The sequence below is a fragment of the Stegodyphus dumicola genome, chromosome 7 (genome assembly GCF_044657685.1).
Source record: "Stegodyphus dumicola isolate Sdum_Otavi_A_Nest chromosome 7, ASM4465768v1".
In the NCBI taxonomy this organism is placed as follows: domain Eukaryota; kingdom Metazoa; phylum Arthropoda; class Arachnida; order Araneae; family Eresidae; genus Stegodyphus; species Stegodyphus dumicola.
Window position 1 is genome coordinate 189,104,687 of NC_140774.1, and position 25,510 is coordinate 189,130,196.

The 25,510-nt window shown below is 30.5% G+C and overlaps 1 protein-coding gene across 1 annotated transcript in view; it reads right to left on the reverse strand.

Moving 5' to 3' along the window:
• LOC118189626 (zinc finger SWIM domain-containing protein 6-like) overlaps positions 1-25,510 on the reverse strand; it is a 247,508-nt gene that overhangs the window by 27,578 nt on the left and 194,420 nt on the right. Inside the window, exons 2-11 of the mRNA XM_085821174.1 lie at positions 18,693-18,801; positions 14,288-14,415; positions 11,907-12,050; positions 10,614-10,762; positions 8,361-8,511; positions 5,680-5,880; positions 5,043-5,258; positions 4,420-4,572; positions 1,989-2,144; positions 1,572-1,865 (exon numbers count right to left, since the gene is read on the reverse strand). Of these exons, the coding sequence (XP_085677300.1) occupies positions 1,572-1,865; positions 1,989-2,144; positions 4,420-4,572; positions 5,043-5,258; positions 5,680-5,880; positions 8,361-8,511; positions 10,614-10,762; positions 11,907-12,050; positions 14,288-14,415; positions 18,693-18,801 (1,701 nt within the window). The remainder of the gene's footprint in view (positions 1-1,571; positions 1,866-1,988; positions 2,145-4,419; positions 4,573-5,042; positions 5,259-5,679; positions 5,881-8,360; positions 8,512-10,613; positions 10,763-11,906; positions 12,051-14,287; positions 14,416-18,692; positions 18,802-25,510) is intronic.

Here is a 25,510-nt window from a genome sequence, read left to right on the forward strand (position 1 = left end):
GATAAAACTCGTAACAAATTACCAGTACAGCCAATGGGCTACCAGTGAGCTAACTAAATAACACAACACTGGAAGTTGTGTGAATGAACAATGAAGTTGTGTAAACAAGTGTTTTCATGGATTTTCTCATCTGCATTGCATATATAAACTTTACCTTAGAAAATGCCCATGATGATATTCACTGCATGTTTTGACATAATTAACATAATAATCAGTTTAATCTGCTAAAATCAGAATGTAGATATATTACCTTTCACCAATAACTTCACATGTTACTATTCATACAATTTAATTTCAACCCATGTGATTTATATTTCATTGAACAGAAATCAAAATATTTCCTCCTAATTAGTTTTTTTTTTATGCTCAGTAGTAAAAAGTATGACAAAACAGGTTTTTCCATAGAATAATAAGATACTTCAGTATCAAGAGTATATTTAAGTTTTTAAATTACATATAAATGGCAAAATAATTAAATCATTCATACTTATTGCAGAACATTACAGAGTATAAACTATTCTTAAATCCAAAAAGATTTCAACATAATAGAATGTTGTCAAAAGTTTTGTTCTTTAAGAAAGGTCTACTCATTGTGAGATATTTCCAACAAGAATGGTAAGAAATGAAAACAAAGTTTTCAGTGTGTGCAATTATATATGCAGTACTCAGATAAAGATGTTGCGTTTTTTTTTCTTCTTCCTTTACGTTCGTACATACAGGATTCGTGCAGATTTGGAGTGAATAACGATGACAGCACTTAATGGAATCTATATTCCATCAAGTGCTTTTTTGGCCAATAAAGTGCAAAACACACTTTATTGGCCAGTATTCTCAGGACAGCTCCAAAACATGTTTTTACATTCATCGAAGAACTACTATACACATGATGTAACAATCAGCGACACAGTCTTCAGGCAATCAGGCTATAACAGTGAAGACAGCTTTACTGCATAGCACCACAGTACGCTCCCGACTCTGCTCGGTCGTTCCCGGAACTTCACTTACTCTTACGCTACAATTCGCGATGCACTCGATGATACACTAAGTACAGCTCCTGACTCCTCGGTTCCATCGTTCCTGCAGCTCAACACACTCTCTCGACAATGCACTAACTGTGATACACTAACAGACTCTTTCGATGCACTCGATGACCAACTCGGGACTCATCGACCGACTATCAACTTGATGGACTCCGCACAGTCTAACTAACTAACTGACTGACTCTCCATGTACCAGCAGGGTTTATATTTTGGCTTGTGTTTGAGAACATTCTGGACTAAACCAGTATGAATTTGTTCCAGAAGGTTCTCTTTCCGTCTATGGCATATCACCAATTTTGTCACCAAATGTTGCCAAATGGGTGATTCCACGCCAATTGTGGCAACCCCACCTTGCCTTGCCATTTACCGCGCCTGGAAATTTCGTAACAATTTGAGTAAGTACTGAATATTTTAGTTATTCTGAATCTTACTTCTCATTCAGTATTTCTAACATTTCTAGTTACACAACATTGTCCTAATGAAATTATTCAAGTGATTAAATAAATCAACAGAAATGGTTTATATTTGTACCTTCAAGTAAGAGCATGGCTTGTTTTCGAAGCACAGCAACTAGCGTTCCATCCAATTCAATATCGTGCAATTTTGTAATGAGGCGATCTTCATGCTTGCAAGCTTTTTCCTGTGCATACAACCCAAGAGGCATCACTCGTTGCTGACCTAACCCAATGAGAGCTGCTTCCACAGCTAGCGATAAATATGTTTCACTTCGGTCTCTACTTCCAGGTACAGACACATGATGATACCTAGGTCTTTCACGTGGAGTCAGATTACCTTCGTCATTTGATGAATTTGATATAGTTACATCTAGAAATAAATTTATCAAACATTTTTTTTTAAAAAAGCAGTAGAAATAACGAGATGCATAATTCAAAATTGCATCACTTGAAAAATAAATGAAAAGAAGGTGAGGGAAAATGAAGTTCTTACCATAGTACTGATCAAAAGATTTAGTTTCAGGAACCAAAGAAGATTCAGCTAATGTGTCAAAAAGAGCACCTACTGGATCTAGGGGATGCCCTATCCAACCCTCAGAGTTGTAATGTAATGGATTGCTAGTTATACCTGAACTTGAACAAGGAGCAACTAAAATAATTCAATAGAATGCAATGAAAAAACATTGAAATTTCTTCTAGTTTTTCATTCTTATCAATAATTAAATGCATTATAGTAATGAATAAATTAAATATTAATATAATGGCATGTAGTGGCATTTAAAAGTAATTATACACTTTTTAAACATGAAAGTTTACATGAAAAAATAATTATACATTAGTATACAATGAAATCATGAATAAATATTTTTTCCCAAATTATTCAATATGAACCTGAAAGATCATGCAATTTTTAACAATTATTTTTATCTAAATAATATCAATCATATAAATTATTATTATAAATTATATAACTTATTATAAATTATATAATTAATTATTATAAATATATATATTATAATTACAGTCAAAAGTCGTTAATCCAGGCTCGTCGGGACTTTGGTGATTCCGGAATATCGATTTTTCCGGATTATAGATCATCAGTTTAAATCTGGTAAGATGGCATGCAGAAATTATAAAATTAAAAATATGAAACCGTAATTTATGAAATAAAGAACAAATATGATCTAAAGGGTATCAAAATTTACAAAAAAAAAAAGCTTAATATTTATTTGTTTACTTTATTAAACATTTCTTTCAATGTAAATTGTTTAAGTTGCTTCGTTTTATGTGATAATACTTTCTCTTTAATTCTATAAACAGACATAATTTCTTGTTCAGTTACAAAGTTCCGCTGTTCAACTCCCGTTAATTGCTGTGCCGAGAATACCGACTAATTTGTCAATCGAAATTTTTTCGTTTTCAATAACCTCTCTGTCACTTTCTTCACTATCGGAAGCAAATTATAATGACGAGGAACTTGATTTAAATCATATCAAAGACGGAGTACATCGAGATGAAGTACTACATTTAGTAAGGAATTATAAGCCAAATAAAATAAAAACATCTGCCCTGAAGATAAGGATAGTGCTGACAGATCAACTTCCAATTCATTGCGCGCCGCGTCGTTTCCCTCCCCCTGTAGAGCAGCGTGAAATTCATAAACATATTTCGGAATGATTAGATAATCAAAGGATATGCCTTTATCCATTTTTTGCAGCAATTCCACTTTCTGTTTAATGGACTTCGAAACATACTTTCGCTTTGTAGATCATTTACGTATTAGTAAATATATATTGAAAATTCTATTTGACATAATCGAAAGTTCAAGCTTACTTTTATAAAATTGCTCTAACAGTCTGCAAAAAATAATAAGCCGGATCCAATTCGAAGATTAAGGAACAACGCAATCTGCAACATTAATTGAATTAGATAATTTTAGCTTAGCTTACACCATCCGTTATACATTAAACGCGCATGCGTAAACGTATTATGCGCATTCGCACATGCATATTCGCAGCCGTAAAGGTATTACGCGTCAACGCGGCGCATGCGCAAAAAGTTTGTATCTTTGAGGTCCGGATTATGGGTGTCCGAATTAACGACTTTTGACTGTATATAACTAAAATTTGTGGTATTAGAATTATAGTTATGACTGAGAATGGTATAAAATAATACTCACAGTAAGAAATTAGTATTTTTCTGTTGCACGTATTAACTAACAACATAGCCATTCTAGAAGCTACATAAGTTAACTTTGCATATTCCTCTTTTTAAAATAATAGATTTTAGAAAGAAATAAGAATTTAAGTCTACATTTAAATTTGTTATATGCTTGCAAGGACTTGAGGATTTAAACTTCTTTTATCAAGGTGGTCAGTTATTTTCCTCAATTAAGGAGTGCATATGCTTACAAATTGACTAGCTGACGAAACAAAATTCATGGCACAGAGTGGAAATGAATCGATCCAAAGAAAAGAAAGATTCAGTTAATTAAAACTTGATTTATGCATGCTAAAAGTAAATGAATTCAGCCTCTCTTGGTGAAGTGAATTTTATACACCTTACAACTCTCCAAACCATGCATAAAAAGTTTTAAATAAGAAAATCAATTTCAGATGAGCCAATTTTCACTTTTCATTCAGAATTGATGAATATTGCTATGAATTCCTGATTTTTACTCAACGGCCAGTATTTCTGTCATGATTAAAATACTTCTTAGCATATAATGGTTGACCAAGCTATTACTCATTATTACACATAGGAATATTTTAAGGATATTAATATTCTAAAAATTAAGAATTTTTCTTAAAAAGTATAAAATTTAATTAATACAGATCATATTAATTTGCATATAAAATGGTATCCAAATTCATCAGCACATTAAAAAGAGTGGTGTACACAGAAACACTGATCCATAGACTTACCCCCTCTATCTTGTTCAGCTTGCCACCGACATTGCCACTCTCTTTGTTGACGTTTCATAGTTCTTACGATGGCGACAGCTAGCCTAAGAGCCTCTGGCTGATAACCATGTGACCTTAATGCTTCTACTCGAGCACATGCTGTTGGGATATGTTCTGAGAAAGAAAACATGTTTTATATATTTTTTTTATTTTAAAAACGTAAGTTTAGCATATCTTAAAACTTAGGTAATTTTAAGAACCATAAAATTAAAAATGTTTTTCTTTTCTTTCTTTTTTTATTAATTAAGAATTTTCTAGGAAATAAATGTTACTACTTTTATCACACACACACACAACAAAAAAAAAAAAGGCTTCTTATCAAAATAAAACAGTTTATTTTCTTTAGTTTTCCCGGTCATGTTTAAAAAGAATTTTTATTTAATTAATACAGAAAATTACTTAAATTAGCAAACATTCAAGATGAAAATATTTAGCATTATTTTAATTGTTTCTCATAATATGCTTTTTTTTTTTTTTTTTTTTTTTTTTTTTTTAAAGTTTGTTAATATATGACTCACTGATTCCTAATATTATGTATTAGTAATAAAAACATAAATTAATACGTGCTACAGAATTTAACTCACCTGGCCACAGGGGGTATCCCTGAGAATTGAAGGCCCCTAAAAGAGGAGTTTCATTGTTAGAATTAAGGCTATCATTATTTAGAATGAATTTAAGATGAGGATCATCCCAGCTCAAGTGGCAGGCTTCTAGCGCTCGATGGAAGATTGTTCTTAACTGAGGTGCTGTAACAGGTCGATGATGCCCTGATGCAGTAAGTGGTCTGTCTCTAGGATGATCTGCAAAGAAAAAATATATATATAACCTGTTTTAAAGATTTCATTGTTCAACCAGGTTCATATTCCTGATAATTGTATGACATTAATAATAAATATCTCAAACTATAATTGTCATTACATAGTAAGAACTAGATGGTGGAGAATTGCCAAACAAATTAAACAGTAGAAGAAATGAAGTAAATAAATTTTTTTATTTACATTTTTTATATTTTTCTGAACAATAAATGAGTTTTGATGCATTATATCCTTTCATAATTTATAAGGATAATCTTCAACCAAAACTTTTTCTTGGGCTTTAAAGATTAAAGGTTAACAACACTATACATTGAGTTCATAATTGCAGATAAATTACTCGGAAAAAAATCAACCAATAAAAATGATCAATAACAAATGGTGTATTATAATTAGCATATTACTATACCATTTTCATCATCAGATGAATCAGATGAACTGTCATCCACCAAAGGCCTCCGGTTGTTGTTAGTTCCCCTCATTGGCCTGAAGTCTGCATCCTCTAAAGGGCAAACATGCATAGCAGCCCATTTTTCTAAATAGCTTTTCCAATGTGCACGTTCGGAAGCAGTGCAGTGGGGATTGAGGACTATACACACCCATAATGCACCTTGACAATAAAATATGAAATGAATAAGAATTCAAAAAACATATAATTATGTATTTTTAAACCATTAAAATATTTTTACAATTATCTCAAATTAGCATTTCAAAGTTGGCTGATAAAAAATTGATTAAACACCATGATTTATAGCTAATTGCAGTTTTGAAATGCACTTACATCCTCTCTTGTCCAGTATGATGTAAAAGAATACAATAAAAGTAAAAGAACAGAATACATCTGATGTGGACATTGTAAAATACGGAAAAACCTAAAATACTAAATACAGTTTAAAGAAATAATTAATTAAAATTAAGAGTTTCTATGCTAAAACAAGCAATTCAGCCGGTGGGCAGGAAGACAGATTTTTTGGTGCACAAAATTAATTGGATGTTAACTTTCGTCCCACTTAAGAAAAGACACTGAAATTGGTGCACCTACAGACGTAATTCACTATTCTACCAAGAATTTCAAATGCAAACAAATGGCGGCTTTATTAGGCTTAGTGTCACTTTTAAACGGTTGATAATTCTATAACTACTACGTGCAGATTAACTAAAGACATAAAATCCTTAGCCAGAACATAAGAACGATATAATTCAAACACTTTTAAAAGCAAAAATGCACAATTGACCAACGTATAAGAATAAAAAATTGAGCTCACTGAGCCAAATAACAGCAACTGAGAATAAAGAACTGAGCACCCTATGCAGGATGTATATACACAGGACTGGATTTAGACTTGATAAGGTTCTAAGCTATTTGAGATATGGGGCCCTTTAAGTCCAGATATTATATGTCAGTGCCAAATATGAGTTTGCGGAAAGGGCTTGTGTAGCTTATATGTAAATCCTGTACTGTACATACGTCTGTTGCGGCCAACTGCAACAAAAAGGGAGGTGTACAACTAAATGTTATAACAATTCCATAAACAAAATTAGAATGTTCTACAGCATTTTTGAGTTATGCAAGGTACATACATATATACATACAGACACCATGCAAAAAATCTCTTCTGAATCCATTTTAGAAACCGTTTTGGAAAAAAGAGTTATTTATTCTGTCTGTATTACACACAAAAAAAAAAAATCATTCAAATGAATTCGAGAACAGTCAAAATGGCTATTTCCGCTGAAATATGGTACCCGAATTTTTCGGGGTTTACAATACTTCCTTTACTTTATAGAAGGAAGTAAAAATCATCATTTTTCCTAAAGCATTAATTCAAAAAAACCCTTTATCAATTTATTTATTAAGTATTTAATTTTCACCCTCTGAGTTTCCACTTTTATACAGTCATAAAATTCAATTTCAATCAGTATACATTACTTAATTTTTTGAAATTGCATTTTCAATTTGTTTAATTACTTGGATATCATCTTAAGGAAAGAAGGTTATGAAAACAAAGTTTAAAGCAAGTAACTATATAAATATAGTTAATAAATTTTCACTAGCAAATACAGAATACTGTTAAGATAGTTAAAAAGCTTCATCTCAGCAATTCTTTTAAAAAAAAATCAATGACATGTATTTTAACTTTGATAATATTAACCCATTAACTGTCATATTTCCCCCCTCAATTTACATTTATTTCTGGGTGTCTAGATGGACAAAGAGATGGGAAACTGGAATATAAATATAATATAGATGGAACATGCCATGAGCCTCAAATGGGAATTGACATTCAAGTAACCCTCACCGGAAAATAAAATTCACATTGACAATAATGTTAGTAAATATATTCTCAAACCACTAGAGAACATGGCAGTACACAGGAGTTGGAAATGATGTACTACATACTAACATAATATACTGTGTTTTGAAAATATTGAAATCTTGAAAGTCACAAAATTTTACTTCTCTCAAATAATATTCTCCAGCTCATACATTTAACAACTACTACTCAACAACTCATGCAAAAACTTAAAAAAGGTTTAAAAAGCAATTTAAAAAAGTAACCATTGTTGGCAACCTAATTAAAGTTACCAAATTTCCATTATTAAGACAAATCCCCAAATGGGGATCATGGGAATCAAATTGCAATGCAGTAACAAAATTCCTAAAATATATCTAAATAAAATACTTTTTTTTACATTTAAATTTTAAAACAGAGAAAATGTAATAAATATGATATAATGATTTACTAAGCAAACATAGCATAATAAATCTGCAAGTACAATAGGAAGCTTAGAAAAATAGCTATGTAATTGTTTATTTTTTCTAAGCTTCCACAATAACTAATTAATTATCGCCAATTCAAAATTAGATAAATTGAAAGAAAAAATTGAAAGCCCCAAAATCTTAACTAACATGAAATGAATATGGAAATATTTGTGACAATTCAAACAGTTTTGCAAGACCTAAGGAGTTCAGTTTATTATGAGTTCACTGTATTTACTTAAGGATAAAATAACAAAGGCAACACCTAAACTTTTATAAGCGCTACAATATATCAATTAAATAAGCTTTGCTGCTTTAGTTTGACTTACCTAATTGATCCCATAACTGCCGACATTTGTCAGTCATGGGTGTGCCCTGAGAATGCCAGATGACCAGTCGTGGATCTGCTAGGAACTGTTCTGTTATTAAGCGCAACATTCTCCCACCATTGGAATCTTTTGCTCTCAACATTTCCTTAACCTAAAATAAAAATTATAACCAAGACTTCTTAGATCATATAACATATGTGTATATATATTTGCTTTAAGTTAGCAAATATGCCTATGACTCATACAAAGGAAATTCCATGCACAAAGAACTTATAATTAAGAATCTAATTGAAACTGAAAGTCAGTTCCTAAGTTAAAAAAATCAACTTTTTTATTGTCCTTGGAGTACATTAGTAATCGCAAAAAACTGATAATTCTCTCAAAAAAAGGCATTTATTTTGCAATTAGGTTTGTTTTTATAATCTCTCCAGGCGTTTATTCTATGCAGCAACTTAATACCTGTGTGTTAGCCAGATGCAAGTCATAAATCACTAAATACAAGTTTACAAGAAATGACATTGGCAGAAATTAAAAGATGCCATCTTAGCAATTATATCTAAACAGAATTAAAATTATTTAAAATGGTTAAATTTATTGCAAATTGTGAATAATAGTTGCTTGTATAGTTGTGAATAATAGTAATTGTGAATAATAGTTGCAAGTACACTTTTAACTACAAAAAGATTATCTAATTTAAATCGAACATAATTATTAAATTTAAAGATTTTTAAAATTCTTTAACCCTTAGCACTCTGTTGGCTTCGCTACGGAGCTGTCCGTCATTTGTTCCATAATTCCGTAGCCTCCGCTGCAGAGCCCAATGTTTTTAGCATGATAGGCTTAAGATGTTATGGAATCGTCAGTATTGGTAATTGTTATCTGTAGTTAAAATGTGCTCTGTTAGGATTGAAACATTATTTGATCAATTTTATGGTTAGCAACATGGAGAAAAATAATTATTGTGATGAGAATATAGAGTTGAGTGATAGTGAAGATGTATTTGATTTTTCATTGTTAGAAGATATTGTGGAAGACAATGTTGGTTATAATTCTGACACTTCAAGTAGTGGTTCCGAAATTATACTACCAAAGACATGACGAATGGTAGTTATTGAAAGTGAAAGCGAAGAGTCACCGGAAGACTTAGATGAACGGTGCGATGTCACGGAAGAATTAGATATTCCAGATAGAATACATTTTAGTGTATCACCAAAGGTCATTGGACCACAAATTCCTACAAATATTGTACAGCCGACACAATATTTCAAATTATTTTTCACAAACAAACTGGTAAATGAAATTATAAAAGAAACCAACAATTATGCAGAAAATGTTCGAAAGAATAAAGAAATATCTAGTAATTCTATTTGGAAAAGGTGGCATACGGCGGAAGAGGGCAAGTTTTGGACTTTTATTGGAGTTATTATTAATATGGGTACGATACCCCTGACAATTATGCAGGATTATTGGTCAGTTAAGGAGAATAGTCACATCTCTTTCTTTGGTAAAATATTTACAAGAAAGAGATTTATGTAGATATTTTGGATGCTGCATTTAAAAACACCGGATCCTGCAAAAATGTGCCGGAGTTGCTGGTAGGCAGTGGTACAAAAACGTGCAGAGCGCTAAGGGTTAAAAAAATCAAAAACATATGCATTTTGTTAATTCACTCATGTTAACTATTTATTACTGCTAATAATCTGAAGTTTTAATAACACCAAGAAACAATAATGAAACATTTTCAGCTAGCCGAGTGGTAAAGTTACTGAATACTGGTACTTTGATCCAAGTTCAAATCCCAACAAATGGGCTGGGTGTATGAGCATTTTGTGGTTTTAATCCTGTATAAGTTGGGATACGAGCCAATATCCCATAGAAAGTCCTCAATGAAGGCATCCCTCCAATTAGGCAGAAAGCTCTCACATGCTTTGCCATAATCAAACTAAAACCAATGATTATTTAAATGAAAAAACATTCTAATCTTTTAATGATATAAAAACTTTAAAAAATAATATTTTTATAGTTAATTCTCATGATAATTTTAAAGATATCACAAATGATATGCTAAAATGGTGATTTCGAGGCAAAAGTAGGATAGCGAAAGAAAGGAATTACTTTTTTAATATTATTAAACATACCAAAAGCTAAATGAAATATTAAAATTAATGTGTATATTTTTTTATTATAGACTAGGTTTTAACTGTCTTAACAGATTTCCTGTCATGTTTGAGCACTGAAAAATAATTTACTTACTTTGGAAAAAAGGCAGTTGAGCTGTTTGTTAGCACTATAGTAGCTTCCCTGAGACAGATATGTACGAACTTGTTCCCCAACTTGTTCTTCGTCAAGATGCCAGCTATGTTCTTCATCCGCCGGAGCTCCTGCTGTTGGATCAGGAGCTCCTAAACATAAATAAAAAAATAATTAATTAATGCAATGTGATATGGTTAACGTAGCACATAATTAAATGGTACACTATGTTTGCATTTTTGTGAAACCGCGCCATTTGATTTGAGATATATACATTTATACACTTAAAAACAACTTGCACATAATTACAACAGAGAACTACAGAAAAATGAAGAACACATTTGTTTAAAACAATCCACTAAATTAACTTTCATGTTTGCTGTTAAACTAAATCCCTCATCATATTATTTACTAATGATAATAAAAAGTATGATCCATGTCAAGAACACAATTCCTCATAACAAATTAACATTTATTTCAAATTTTTCAAGGGGAGCTTTAGAATTTTAATCTTTTTATGTATATTTTAATTTCAGAAATTCCAACTTTAAAGGACCTTTCAAACTGATTAACCATTTGAGTTCCAAGCAGTGCGATCGGGCTGTTGAGATTTTGTGTCGAGAAATTACAGTATATTTCGAAAATTGAGGATAAAATGAGAAAAAACTGCAATAAATACGACGAAGCGATGAGAAAAAGAAGAGAATCACATTACCTAACAAATACATGAAGTGCTATTGTTCCGATTGGGATTCATCAATGTAAAATAAACAAAGTGACGTTGCGCCACTTGGTATTTCTCGATGTAAAATAAAACAAGTGCTATTATGCTGTTCGGGTCTTTTCGTATTCATTTAGAGAAAGCGGGGTTGCATTGTTTGGGATTCTTTGACAGTGTTTTTTCAATACCCCTGGGACTCAAATGGTCAATTGATATTTTTTAAAAACTCATAAAAAATATCTCTTAAAGTTTTGAAAATTTTCGCATGTTTTAGGCAGATGAAGTTAAGAATGAAATGTTTTCAAAACAAGAATATTCCACTGACTTTGATTACTTAATCTTGAAATTTCAAGTTATTCTATTACAATAACCTATTTAATTAAAATAGCTTGCTGTACAAATTTCACACATATAAACAGTTAAAAAAAGGTTTGCTAAAAATAAAAAATTCACTAATTAAAAAGATACACGTTATATTTATTATTTTTTATATAAAATATTTACCTATTCTTAAATTATGAGTAAGGAAGTAAAATTAGTTGGGGCAATTACTGAAAATAATGATTTGCACCTACCGGCAATTCTGTTTATTAGTGATTTAGTTTGAAGGATGTCATCTGCTAGCCTTTGTGCAGTTGGCAGAACTTCTGTGTGGTGCTCCGCTATGAGATACTGTACCAATTTTTGTAACTGCTGCCGATCTAACTGCAGTAGTGTTTCTAAATAGGAAATATAAAATGAAAAGTAAGTTTAGATTTTATATTAACTATACATATATTAAAAAGTCATTCATTAAATTAAAGAAAAATTGGGGGTAATACTAAAAGTAATGTGCAACTACAATTAAAATGTAAGACATGTTTCCTCCAAAGGTCTATGAAAAAATTCACTTTTCTTACACTTTTGCTTGAAGGAATTGTACTAAAAATACCTCCATGACAAAACTAACAAGTCTTCAAAATCCCTGTTTGAACAAAAATGCAATTGAATGTGTTACACTTTCAGAAAAATCGATTTTCATTGTTTTTAAATGATGATATTTTCATATGCATAGCAAAGAACATAAATCTCTCTTTTTCCAGACTAAAAATAATGCTAATGTACATAGATTATGCAAAATCTGCAAAAAATACTGATTTGTTCTTAAAATATGCTGGCAATAATATACATGAATCAGATATGTTAATTAAAAACTCATCGAATTCTCCTACCCACGTTTTATTATAATTAGCACCTGGAATTTCTTTTGATGTAACAAGCTTGCTTATGTAACATTTAATATTTAATAATTTGTAAATGGCAACATTTAGTATTGAGTAACTTCTGAATAGCAACACTTTTGGAAACACATAAAATAGAACTATGCTGGTATTGGAGTTCTCTGTAATATATAATACTCTATGATTATAAATAAATAGTTTAAAAGTTAAAAATGTACCCTCTTTATTTTATAGCTTACAAATGAGTCTGAATTAAGTCTGTTTTTACATTGAAGAAACCTTCTAACACAGAACTCAAGTTTTTCAGGCATTAAGATCACAATTTACTAAACAGTCAAAATGTTGGTACTTTTCCGTTTCGCCGGCGCAAATCTCGCCAAGCAGACTTTGTTGGCGACAGCATACAGTATACATATAAGAAATGTTAACAAATGTTAGTTCTAAGAATTTTTTATTTTGAAGGCATAAACATTTTAATATGGTTTAAAATTTTGTATAAAGCCAGTAAATAAAGACAATAAATTTGTGAAAAGACATTAATTTAAAATTTACTATGCTTTCATGCTTCAACAGTCTGATTCGCCGGTTCGTATCACGTGACCCCAAGTGATCTCATCTCATGTAAACTACGCTACAAAAAACTAATTCTCTCAGTCTCTACATTAAATCTTAATTTGGAATACAAGTTTAAATGCAAGAATAATTTCAATTCGTACGAATAGCTTAATCAGAAACTATGTAAAACCGCATTGCTTTACTTCGTTAGTGCATTCTTATTAGAACTGATGAATTTAACCCTTGATTTTGCCTTTTCTATATTTTCGCCTTCGGGTGAGCGGTGTGATAGCATCCTAATTGACATAATTACCACGAATGGTCTTAGGGCATAAAATTTAACTATCTAGACAAAAATTCTATGTAATTGTATACCAGTATTGAAAGAAACAATCAATCTGATAAGAAATGTCTGCGACTTGTTTTGAAAATGAGCTGTAAAAGGGTACCAGTGAAAATATTCCGTTTGGCATCAGTTGTACCATTATTGGCGACTTTATCGTTTGCGCTGGCAAAACGGAAAAGTACCAAAATGTTTGAAGATCTATACACTGTAGTAGAAAAAAATGTGCATTAATTGTTGGTAGTTTTAATATTAAACAATAAATTTTTAATAAGATTAGAAGTAGAATTATAAATTCAATACAAGACATTAGAAATATAAGCAGCTTCGAAATCTGACAGAAGCAGAAAACAAGAACACCTACACAAATGCAATACAATTGATAATAATAACAAACCAATATTTTGTCAAACATCATTAAACAGCTCCAGATGCAATAATTCTTAAATAGAACAAGACTTACAAATAAAATATATTAGAATGCATATTTTTTCCACATCTATATTAAAATATTTTATTTTGATAAAATAAAAATCTGAATATCACATTTCACACTTCTAAATTAAGATATTTTATTTTGATATAAAACAGAACTTGTTAGAAAGAAAAGAGTGAGAAAAGAATGGAAAGTAACATGTTCTACAAAATAAAACCAGTACCCTGATTAACAAGAATTCTTTGTTTCAAAAATAAATGTTAACCACATAGCAATAAAAATTTTGAGAAACAGTTTCCAACACTAAATTTTGCCCCCTCCCTTTCCTAAACAGAATACAATTGAAACAAAAACAATTGAAAAAATTAAACTTCTATTAAACAAAGTCAGAAAATTACTCACCTGAAATAGGTACTCGAAGTCTTACACTATCGGCATTTCGAATCCTATAAAGAGCTAATGCTACAACATGTTGACACCAGAAAATATCTTTTGTCTCACATGTACAAGTTACTGATGTTATTTTACACCTAAGGAGAAATAAAACAATTATAAAATGGAAATAATATTTGAAGTTGTACCTACATTGCTTTTCTTTAACAAAGTGCATTCAGTTTCCATCAAGGAGCAAATTCAATAAAATACAGTCAAAAGTCTTTAATCCGGACTCGTCGGGACTTCGGCGATTCCGGATTATCGATTTTTCCGGATTATAGATCATCAGTTTAAATCTGGTAAGATGGCATGCAGAAATTATAAAATTAAAAATATGAAACCGTAATTTATAAAATAATGAGCAATTATGATCTAAAGGGTATCAAAATTTACCAAAAAAGAAGCCTAATATTTATTTGTTTACTTTATTAAACATTTCTTTCAACGCGCGGATGCGTAAAGCATACCTTACGCATAGCCGAAATTAGAAAATTGCAACCAGAAAACTATTTGATTTGTATTCGTGATATTTATAATGACGAGGAATTTGATTTAAATCATATCAAAGACGGAGTACATCGAAATTAAATACTACATTTAGTAAGGAATTATAAGCCGAATAAAATAAAAACATCTGCCCTGAAGATAACGATAGTGTTGATAAATCAACTTCCAGTTCATTGCGCGCCGCGACGTCCCCCCCCCCGATCAGAGCAGCGTGAAATTGATAAACAGATTTCGGAACGGTTAGATAAACAAAGAATATGCCTTTATCCATTTTTTGTAGCAATTCGTTTTTTCTTTGATGGACATCGAAACATATTTTCGTTTTCTAGATCCTTTGGGAGCTCCAGCATCGGAAATTCTATTTGACATAATCGAAAGTTCAAGCTTACTTTTAGAAAATTGCTTTTACAGTCTGCAAAAAATAATAAGCCCTATCCAATTCGAAGATTAAGGAACAACGCAATCATCAACATTAACTGAAATAGATAATTTTAGCTGATACCGTCCGTTATATATTAAACGCGCACGCGAAAACGTATTCTGCACTTGCGCAGACGCATATGCGCAGTCGTAAATGTCTTGCGCGCACGAGTAAAACGCCTATGCGCATGCGTTAATGCGGCGCATGCGCAGAAAGATTTTAGCTTTGAGGTCCGGATTATAGATCATTCCGGATTATGGGTGTCCGAATTAACGACTTTTGACTGTAACACTTTTGACAGGTTTTACTTTTAGTTTCTTTCAATATCATTTAGTCATAAATATAAAATTTCACATCGGTATAAAATTGATAATTATATGTACACTTCACAAAACACTCTTAATTAGAGTACAGATTATATTCTATTTAATTTATACTGAGTTTAAATTTTGATTTCCTACTATTCTTCTCATTTCTAGTATGCTCAGTAAACTAATCTGGGGTATCAGTGGTAGTAACATCAGTGTAAACAAAAATGCTTGTTTACACTGACATTACTACCACTTATCTTTTAAAAGTAAATGCAATTTATACTTAGATACTGCCTTGGCTTTTAATTTAAATGACAATTTTTTCAAAACTCTGTATTTTTATTTCTCTAGTAAATAGATATATGACATGCATACAATATGATATTTAATTGTATATTTAGAATTTATGCTAGAAGAATCTACGGAAAGGTCCTCTTGTAGGGGTGCATTTTAGCTAGCTCCTTTGTTTTTCAGTTTTACATTTGACCTTAAGATACTTCAGACATAAATTTCAATATTTTTGTATAATTTATATAAATTAAATGCATTGGAGTTAAAATCTGCTATTAGATTACAGCTTTCTATGTGAAAACTGATATAAACTTCTACCACTGCATTTAAAAAAAAATGGGTAGATTTTTAAAAGACATTGATTACAAAACGAATCTATTGCCACCCAGATGGCATAGTGGTTAGAGGAGCCTACAGCGGTACCAAAAGGCCCAGGTTTGAATCCCAGAGGAAGGTATGAATGTTTGTAAATTTATATAGTAAGCCGAAAGTTCTCTCGTGTGGTTTGGTGGTAAGGCAGAGGGGTGGGAGACCCTCGGACAACTAAATAAAATAAAACTTACTTAAAAATATTTAAATTTTTAAAGAGTTTTTTTTTCTTCAAATTTCTTCCCCCCCCCCTTTTTTTTTTCTTTTTCCATCTTTCTTTTTTATAAATATGAATTGAAAAGTGTCAAAACATAACAAAAATTTTAACAAACATGTAAATATGTAAAAAAGCAAATTTAAAGTTAAAATAATTTTGCAAACATATAAAAGATTTAATTTTCGAACTAATCTACAATATCATTTAAATTCAGATAGCACAAGTAAATCAAGTGCAAAACCAAACCATGAAAATAAATTCACTAATTTAAAAAACTAGGAATTTAAATGTTATTGCTAATTAATTCACTAAAATTAATTAAAATTGAACTATTGTATTAAACTATTTAAATTAATTAAACTAAATTATTTAGAGAGTGAGTTTAAAATTAGAATTAATTTAAAAGAAAACAAAACTATTAGAATTTGAAAGTTGTATTTTTTTAAAAAAAAGAAAAAAGAAAGAAACAAACCAGGTAATTAGCGCTAAGTACAAACAAAATTGTTTCAAAAGAATAAATTGAATTTAAATACAAATTTAACTAATTCTTTGCGCCATTGCTGCACAGAATGAAATTTAAATTTTAACAAACATGTAAATACGTAAAAAAGCAAATTTAAAGTTAAAGTTATATTACCATCTGAATAAAAATAAAAAAATAGAAATATGGTACTTTACAGAAGAATTTTATATAGAAGCTATTTATATATTGCTCAAATATTGCACAGGAAGTAAAGTTAGAAATTTTGTAATCAAGATAGATATTATTAAAGCATCAATATATATTTTACAATGCATCAAATTGTATAAATATTTAATAAGTTTGTTGCAAAAAGTTATTAGGAAATTAAGACACACAGATATTTTTTCCAATGATTCACTTTGTTACATCCTGAAACCCACACTTTTATAATATAGAGTATATAAATAAAAGAATTTTTTATTCTGTATTCCACGGATCTTCGTTAATATGCAACAACTTCTTATATGAGAGAACATGGATTTTTACTTTTTGCAAAGTAGAAATAATAACTTCAGATGTTAAGAAGAAAAGGTCTGATTTAGTAACTGTGGTGTTACATATCTTACAAGATAATTTATATCTGTAATAAAATTAAGATAACACTAATACACAACAGAGTATGATTTTTAATTTCATAAATGTTATGTTGAGAATGCATCTCGGCAAATCACTGTAAGGATAAAAACTCATCATGGAACCACACACACAAATAAATAAATTAAATACATTTCAGAAGGAAGGAGAAAAATAACAAGATTTTGCTTAGACCTTTATAAAAAAATAATATGCATGCTTTAAAAAGAGATAAAATAAAAGAGTTCCTAAATATAAGTAATTTAGACTAAATTTATAAACTAATCTGTGACACCGAACTAAAATTTTAAATACAAATTTCATACACCTACTGCTAAAACTTAGATACAACACGAGAACAGACCAGATTTTGAATATGGAATGAAACAAATTTACCTTCCTTGCAATACTCTTGTTCTGTGAGAAAGCAACAAATTTAAATATATAAATAAAAATTCAAAACAATTAAAAAAAAAGCTGTAAACAAATCCCATTTGTGAATATGTAAAAGAATTTAAACTGGAGTCTGTCTTCACATTCCTGAACAAAATTTTTATAAAACATAAATTTAAAATATTTAAGTAATTAAAAAAAAAAAGAAAATTTCATCCAAATGAAAAAAAAAATGGATGAATAAATTAGGAAAATTTAGTTACAAACACAATATAAAATCTTCAAAATCACAGGAAATGTTTGCTTACATTAAAATAGGGGGACATAAAAACTGATTAAAGTTCACTTTTTATACCACCAGTCATGTCATATGATTGACTAATAATTAAAAAAAATTAAAGAATAAAGAAAATTACACAGTTCAACACATTTCAAGTGTATAAGAGCATTAAATATGTATTAGCTAACATTGATATAATTTCTCATAAACAGAAAACTAATTACACAAGAATATAAAATAAAACTCTTAAACTGCAACTTTTTAAAAAGTAATACTTTAAAGTTATATATTTCGCTAAAAGCATTTTTGTTTGTTTTCTGATTAACAACATTACTGTAAAAAAATAGACTTACTTTAAATTCTCAAAAATGTCAAACTTTTCAGTAACAGAAGCTTAGAAGTCCTGTACATGCATTACTCAATAATAAATATAACTAATTTAAAAGAAATAGAATTATATGTAACACTATAATAAAAATATAGTTACCTGTCAAATGTAATAGACACTCGACATCTTTTTTCAATTTCTGAATAACTAGGGTGTGTATTATTACTAGAATTCTTAGGCGCAGTTACTATGCCACTTAAGTGGAAGCCTGAAAAAAAAAAATAGATGCAATATAATAACAATTTCAAAAATCTATTAATCTCAAGTTATAAAAAAATACAAAAGTTATAAAAAAAGAGTTCAAGTACACAAAATTTTCAATGGCAAATATTGCTTCATACCTTTATACACGCACTTAGAATAATCACTATCACTTAGTTTAAAACATATGACAGAAACACCAATTCATCCCTATGAAAACTAATAATCTTCATTTTTAATACATTTATTGGTTAATATTCCGTAATGGGAGGGTGAGCGCCAAACTTGGCGAGAATGTTTTTATTTGGCGCGATTTTGATTTGGTTGTGGTTTCCGGCTGTATATTTTATTGTGGCAAACCTACAGCTTTATTTTGGTAATTGTAAGGGTGCGAATTTAGTGTAGCCAGATTTTTTTTTATTTAATTTTAAAATACTGTGTTTGTTTTTAAAAGTTTTACTGTGTAATGTTATTATTATATAAATGTTTAATATTCTATTTATATAAATATTTGCAGAAAGTTAAGCTCTTGTTGATGGGAGAATGTTGGATTTCAGATGACGTGAAGTTTATCATTTATGAATGTTTTCATTTAATTTTATTTAGGTTCCCCCCCTTTGCATGTGGCAATTGAATGATGTGGAATATTTAAAATTTTGAACGAAAGTTGTTTAGTGTGTTGAATTCCACAACGTTGTTTTAGCATTTAATCAATTTCATTTACTATTCTGTTTGCAGATAATAATCGATGTTCACCACTGTAAACAAAAACTTGTTATTCTGTTTATGTTTAAAACTCACTTCAGTGCTTTGATCTGATAAGTGTATATATTTATTTACTCAATAATTATTTACAAGAATTGTTCATTCTACTATAGGATATAACTGATAGGATTTTACTTGCAAAGCTGTTGGACTTTGTTTTACTCATCTAGTATTTTATCATCTCATTTTTACTATTATGTTTACATGAAATCACGGCGTTTCACTACTGCAAAACTTAAAAGTTACTATTCTGTTTACGATTCTGTTACGTGATATTTAATAAATAAAGGTAACACACAAAATGTTAAAAAAACGCCCCTTTGTACGTAATTCAAAATCTGAAACCTTTCAGATTTTCTTTTCTTTAAACTAGGTTTTAATTTATTTTTTAGTCCAAAGGGGCTTTTGTTCCTGAAGGACTATTGTTTCCGTTTTGGGATGGTTCACTATAAATTTCCGATTCACTTTTCAAACTGTTGCCAACAAAAGTTAAGAGTCCTGCATTATATTTGAAGAAATTAAATAATGAAAAATCTGCATAAATATATGTATATTTCTCGCAATGTGATAAAATAACGATACATAGAGCCATCGAATTTTGAATGACGTAATTCTACTGCGAATATGGGCATCTGGAAGCCCAATTTATTTTATTTATTTTATTATCGATTTGATATTCTATAAAACTTTAACGAATTTTTGACTAACAAACTCAAGGATTTCAAAGCGAGCAACGGCAACGTTGTACAGAAAAAACATTTCCATCTCCAGCGCCTGAGACTGTATCAGAAATTCTAAAGATATGCTCAATTTAAAATTATTTTGCGATATTGCTCTTGAACTGAATTTTATGGTTTAAGTGTGCGAAGAATATGATATTTAATAAATAAAGATAACACACAAAATGTTAAAAAAACGCAAATTTGAACGTAATTTAAAATCTGAAACCTTTCAGATTTTTTTAAATTATGCTTTAATTGATTTTTTTCAGGTTTTTAATTATTCTTCAGTAAGCTTAAAATTTCTAAACTAAATGTGACTGAAGTAGCACTTCACGGACAAAATTAACATTAAAAACATAACCTGCCCTAACTCTGGTACCTTTCAGCATACTGTGTTTAACTTTCCATTATCTGTGAAGCTAATTAAAACATGTGTTGTTGAATAGCAAGTCTGAAAATGATGTACAGCAGGTGCAGACTGAAATTAGGACAGGAAATATGTTACATTCGGACAGAATTTTGAATACCTAAATTTGAAATCCCTTTATTAATTTTGTTTTTCTTTACTTATTTATTTTTTAACTAAGCAATTTAGATAGCTGTTTGAAACAAATTTCTAGATCAAAAAGTTTCTTTTGGCCCAAATATTCACACATTTTTGTTTGTTTGTTTATTTATTTGCTTTTACAATTATTCCCAGAAAAGTTTTAGATGTATACTAAAAGCAATTAAACATTTATAAGCAAACATTTTAGCAAATAAAAAATAGTATACATTTTATTTTCTACTTTCATTGCAAGAATGATTTAATTATCCCATACAAGAAGTGGTGTGGAACAAACCTGATTAGATAATTTTATCATTGCCAACCTGAACAGAACGTATCTTTTGTAAAGCATAAAAATAAGTGTTTTTGTAAAGAGATCTAAATTTAGAACTGTTCACACCAATATAATTCTGATTCAAAAAATTTATATTCAGAATTGAATTTAACACTATGATGATGATTTTTGAAACATCTACTACACCAATAGTAAGCAATATTGGGAAGACTCTTTAAATACAAATAATATTTTTTTTAATACTACACATAAAAGCAAGGAATTTGAATAGTTTTTCAAACAATACATGGAACAGAATTGCATTACTTCACGGCATTTAATTCATGAAGGGGGAAAATCTTAAGCAATATTTAGAAATCTCTTTATTGTCAACACTTCTTTCTATTCGAATTAGAAGAAAAGGACGCCAGTTGCAGGTCTATTAGCCACATTATAGCTTCTCCAAGTAAGATGAAATAAGCTACCCACGGCTTGCCCTCTAGCCCCGTGAGGCGTGGGAAAGAAGCCAGAACTTGCTCTGCCCGAAGACAACACTGGGCGACCTTGCGTTGCAGCATTCTAGCACACGGGTATTTTCAAACTCAAAAGGACTAGGGGGTATTTATGATACACCCCCTCCTACCCCATTTTATTTTTGCACGGGTGAGAATGTTTTCGTCTGCTCTTCCCCCATTCCCCAGCCCCTCCAATCTGAAGCTAAAAATAATGCTTCCGTAAAAGCAGGCCTATCAGTTTCCCATCGCACACTTCAAAAACCGTTCAGAAAATAAAAGCCAGCAATATGTATACAGAACAAAAAGCATGTAATGCATAACTGGAAGTACATTATACTCTCTAGATAGCCATACGTTCCCTCGCAAGTTTAACAACAAATGGTATTCGAATTTGACTATAGAACATTCATTGTTCATTAAAAATACGTATCAAAAAGACATGTCAAATAAACAGAGTCGAACAAGTAATGTTTAAAAAAAAAAAAAATTAGCTTAGTTCCTACTTAGGTCATCAAAGAAATATTTTATTTTAGTTACTTTTCATTAACATTTTTTCATTTCTAATTTATGAAACTGATGGTGGTCTATAATTTCTCATTCTATCCATCTCTTGTAATGCTTCATTATTGCAATCAACCTTTCCAGTGAGTTTTGAGCAATCCAGTTCTTCAATTAATATTCCATCTAATGATTTCACACTATTCAAGGCGACATATGCTTGACCTGCTGCGAAGTGTTTTCGTTCTAGATATATTACTGCATAATCTTACAGTGCTACCTTGAAACGTATGCACTGTTGCTGCCCATGATAATATTAATGGTAGCATTCTTCGTTCAGATTATTAGATCTAGTAATCTCCCAGCGTTTCACAAACATTCTCCGATCAAGATATCAGCTATTAAAAGCGAATGCATTTTTTATATGAAGCTCTAAAGCACATAAAAAGCAAAATAAAAACAAAAATTCTTTGCAAATCTTCTCCAAAACGGCGGGAGAGGTACTCTTGGATGCCAAAAAAATTCGTGAGAATTCACTTCGACCATTTTAATCTTCGTACGACTTTAATCAGCCGAGATATTAATTAAGAACTCTGAAAACGCACATTTTTTCGCTCATTTTTCCGAGTGGCAACAGTTTCGCGCGCTGGAAATAAACTTTATTTTTTCGAAAAGTGTTGCCACTGCTCGCTTTCAAATCGTAGAGTTTGTTAATAAAAAATTCGTAAGTTTTACAAAATATGAAATAAAAGTAGCATTGCCAAACATTAAATACATTATTATTATATGAGGTGATGTTCTCTCGTTGAAGAAAGCACGCGATTTCATGTGACGTCATTGTATGTCGAAAATTTTTCTTTAATGTCAGCATTTAAAATAAATAGCTGCCGTTGGCAACTTTTTTGTTTCATATGAAGAAAGTTGACACGGTATATTACTGCCACGTTTATTATTGACAAAAAATTGTTACATTAATTAAATTTAAATCATAACGTCACAGGCATATGTCATGACCTGAATTGTCCAAAGTTTTTGTTTCCTAGTTTGGCAACAAAAAATTATTTACGAATTGGTTGTTGCTTTCTTTTCAAGTGTACATAGAACTCATAAATTTTGCTTTGTTTGAGCTAACAACTTTGTATACAGCATATTAAATTAATAGTTCATTTTATTTTCAGTGCATAGAATTTATAAATTTTGCTTTGGCCGTAGCCCACTAAGGACTAAATTGTTATGTGAAAATTCTAGGCACATATTCTGAAGTTTTCTACCGCTAATACATATCGTTGCCATTCAAGCTACTAAAAAATTAAGCGGTAACTCTATTAACCAGAAATTACATTATCGCCACAATAATCTACATCATGTTCAGGATTATTAATATTACTTCGTGAGAAATTTAAGACATTGAGGAATTATTTATTTGTGAGATGATATTATTTTGTGAAATATTTCATACTTCTGCGCTGCGTTTCAGCTGAACATTTTTATGACGAATTTCTTACCTTTTATTTTATTTTGTTAGAAATTTAATACAGATAGTGTGTGATACTGAAAAATTTTTAAATCGACTTTTCTCAAGAATATGACGGAACATAAACGTCAAATGTCGTATGACGTCATTCAAAGAAAATTAATAGTTAGAGCATATCGTAATCGCTGGCCTGCAAACTACCATATGGAAAGCAATAAAAAAAAAAAAAAAAAAAAGGGGGAAAGCGTCAAATCACGGAGCATGAAATATTTTGGGTCAATGAAACAATGAAAGGAAGGAAGACGTGAAAAAGAACTTCCTTCGTTCCCCCCCCCTCCTGCTCTCAGATTTTACGCATAAATGGAGAAGGCGGGAAGCTTGCCCATGAAAATACATTTAAATCTAGTAAAAACAACTCCTTTTGCTACAAGTTAGATTCCTCCGTGCCCACAATATCCACACACCATTTCATTTCCAGCCAGCCGATCTTGCAAAGAAGGAAAGGACGATATTTTAATACATATCGCATAATTACATGCAGTATGAGCAGCCATATGTTCAAAAGCGTGTACAGAACTTTTCGGAGACCACTCAAAATAAATAAATTAAATTAAACTGCAATCAGATAATTTCATATTATAGTTAAATACCATGAACATTTTACCATTAAATTTTTTTTTTAAATGCTTGAAAATTATTTAAAAATCACAGCTTAAAAAAACTGGAATTTCAACTTCTGCGAGCATATACTAATTCCAGTTTAAAGCGTAAAACAATTTTAAACTAAATGCTTCCGATTAGGCAACTAATTTAATTTTAAGAATTAATCATATAGGAATTCAAGACATAGAGCATAAAATATTATTCCTAAAAAAGAGCTATTAAAAATATCCCAAACAGCAAGCAGGAGGAACGCATTATCATTTCACAATAAATTACCCCTCATGTAAAGACTCAGATACTACTTTAATAAAAAATAAATAAATAAATAAAGACTTAATTATTCAAGATGTTTCACTAGATCGCTTACAGACAAGGTTTGCAACAAATAACACAGCATATGAGGTAGGAAACATTTTTTTTATTTTGCCAGGACGCCGAATCTGCAAGCTGAAAAGAGTACACAGCTCTGCAAGCTGAAAAGAGTACACAGCTCTGCAAGCTGAAAAGAGTACACAGCTCTGCAAGCTGAAAAAGAGTACACAGCTCTGCAAGCTGAAAAGAGTACACAGCTCTGCAAGCTGAAAAAGAGTACACAGCTCTGCAAGCTGAAAAGAGTACACAGCTCTGCAAGCTGAAAAGAGTATACGGCTAAAAAAAAAAAAAAAAAAAAAAAAAAAAAAAAAAAAAAAACACTACGACTTTTTTAAGTATGAATAAATTCTGATAGTTGCATTTAAAATATTTACAATCTGTTTTATGAAGTATTTAATTTATTACGTCAAGGATGATTTCCAGAATAGATCCAGGATTTAGACATCCCTACATTCATAATAATAAAAAAAAATTATCACATAAAAATATATTTCGATAACTATTTCATCGTGAAAAACTGAGATAGCCTTTAAAAGAACTAATTTTCTACACCCCCCGGCCAAAAAAAAGATTACAGATATAAGCGGATTTAAATTCAAAGAGCACATTTTCAGTTTTTTTACCTTCCCTCCGATTTGGTTTGGTTTGATTTATTAAGATTACGGCAAAGCACACAAGGGCTGCTCGTATACACGTTACACATGGGGTAAAACCACGAAAACGCTAATGTAGCCAGCCTGTTCGCGGGATTCGAACCTCGGACCGAACTACCAGTGTTCAGCGATTTTACCGCTCGACCACTGGTGGACTCACCTTCCCTCCGGAAACTTGCAGATAAAATTAGAAAAAGAAAAATATGCATTGTATTAATTATTATTATTTCTAA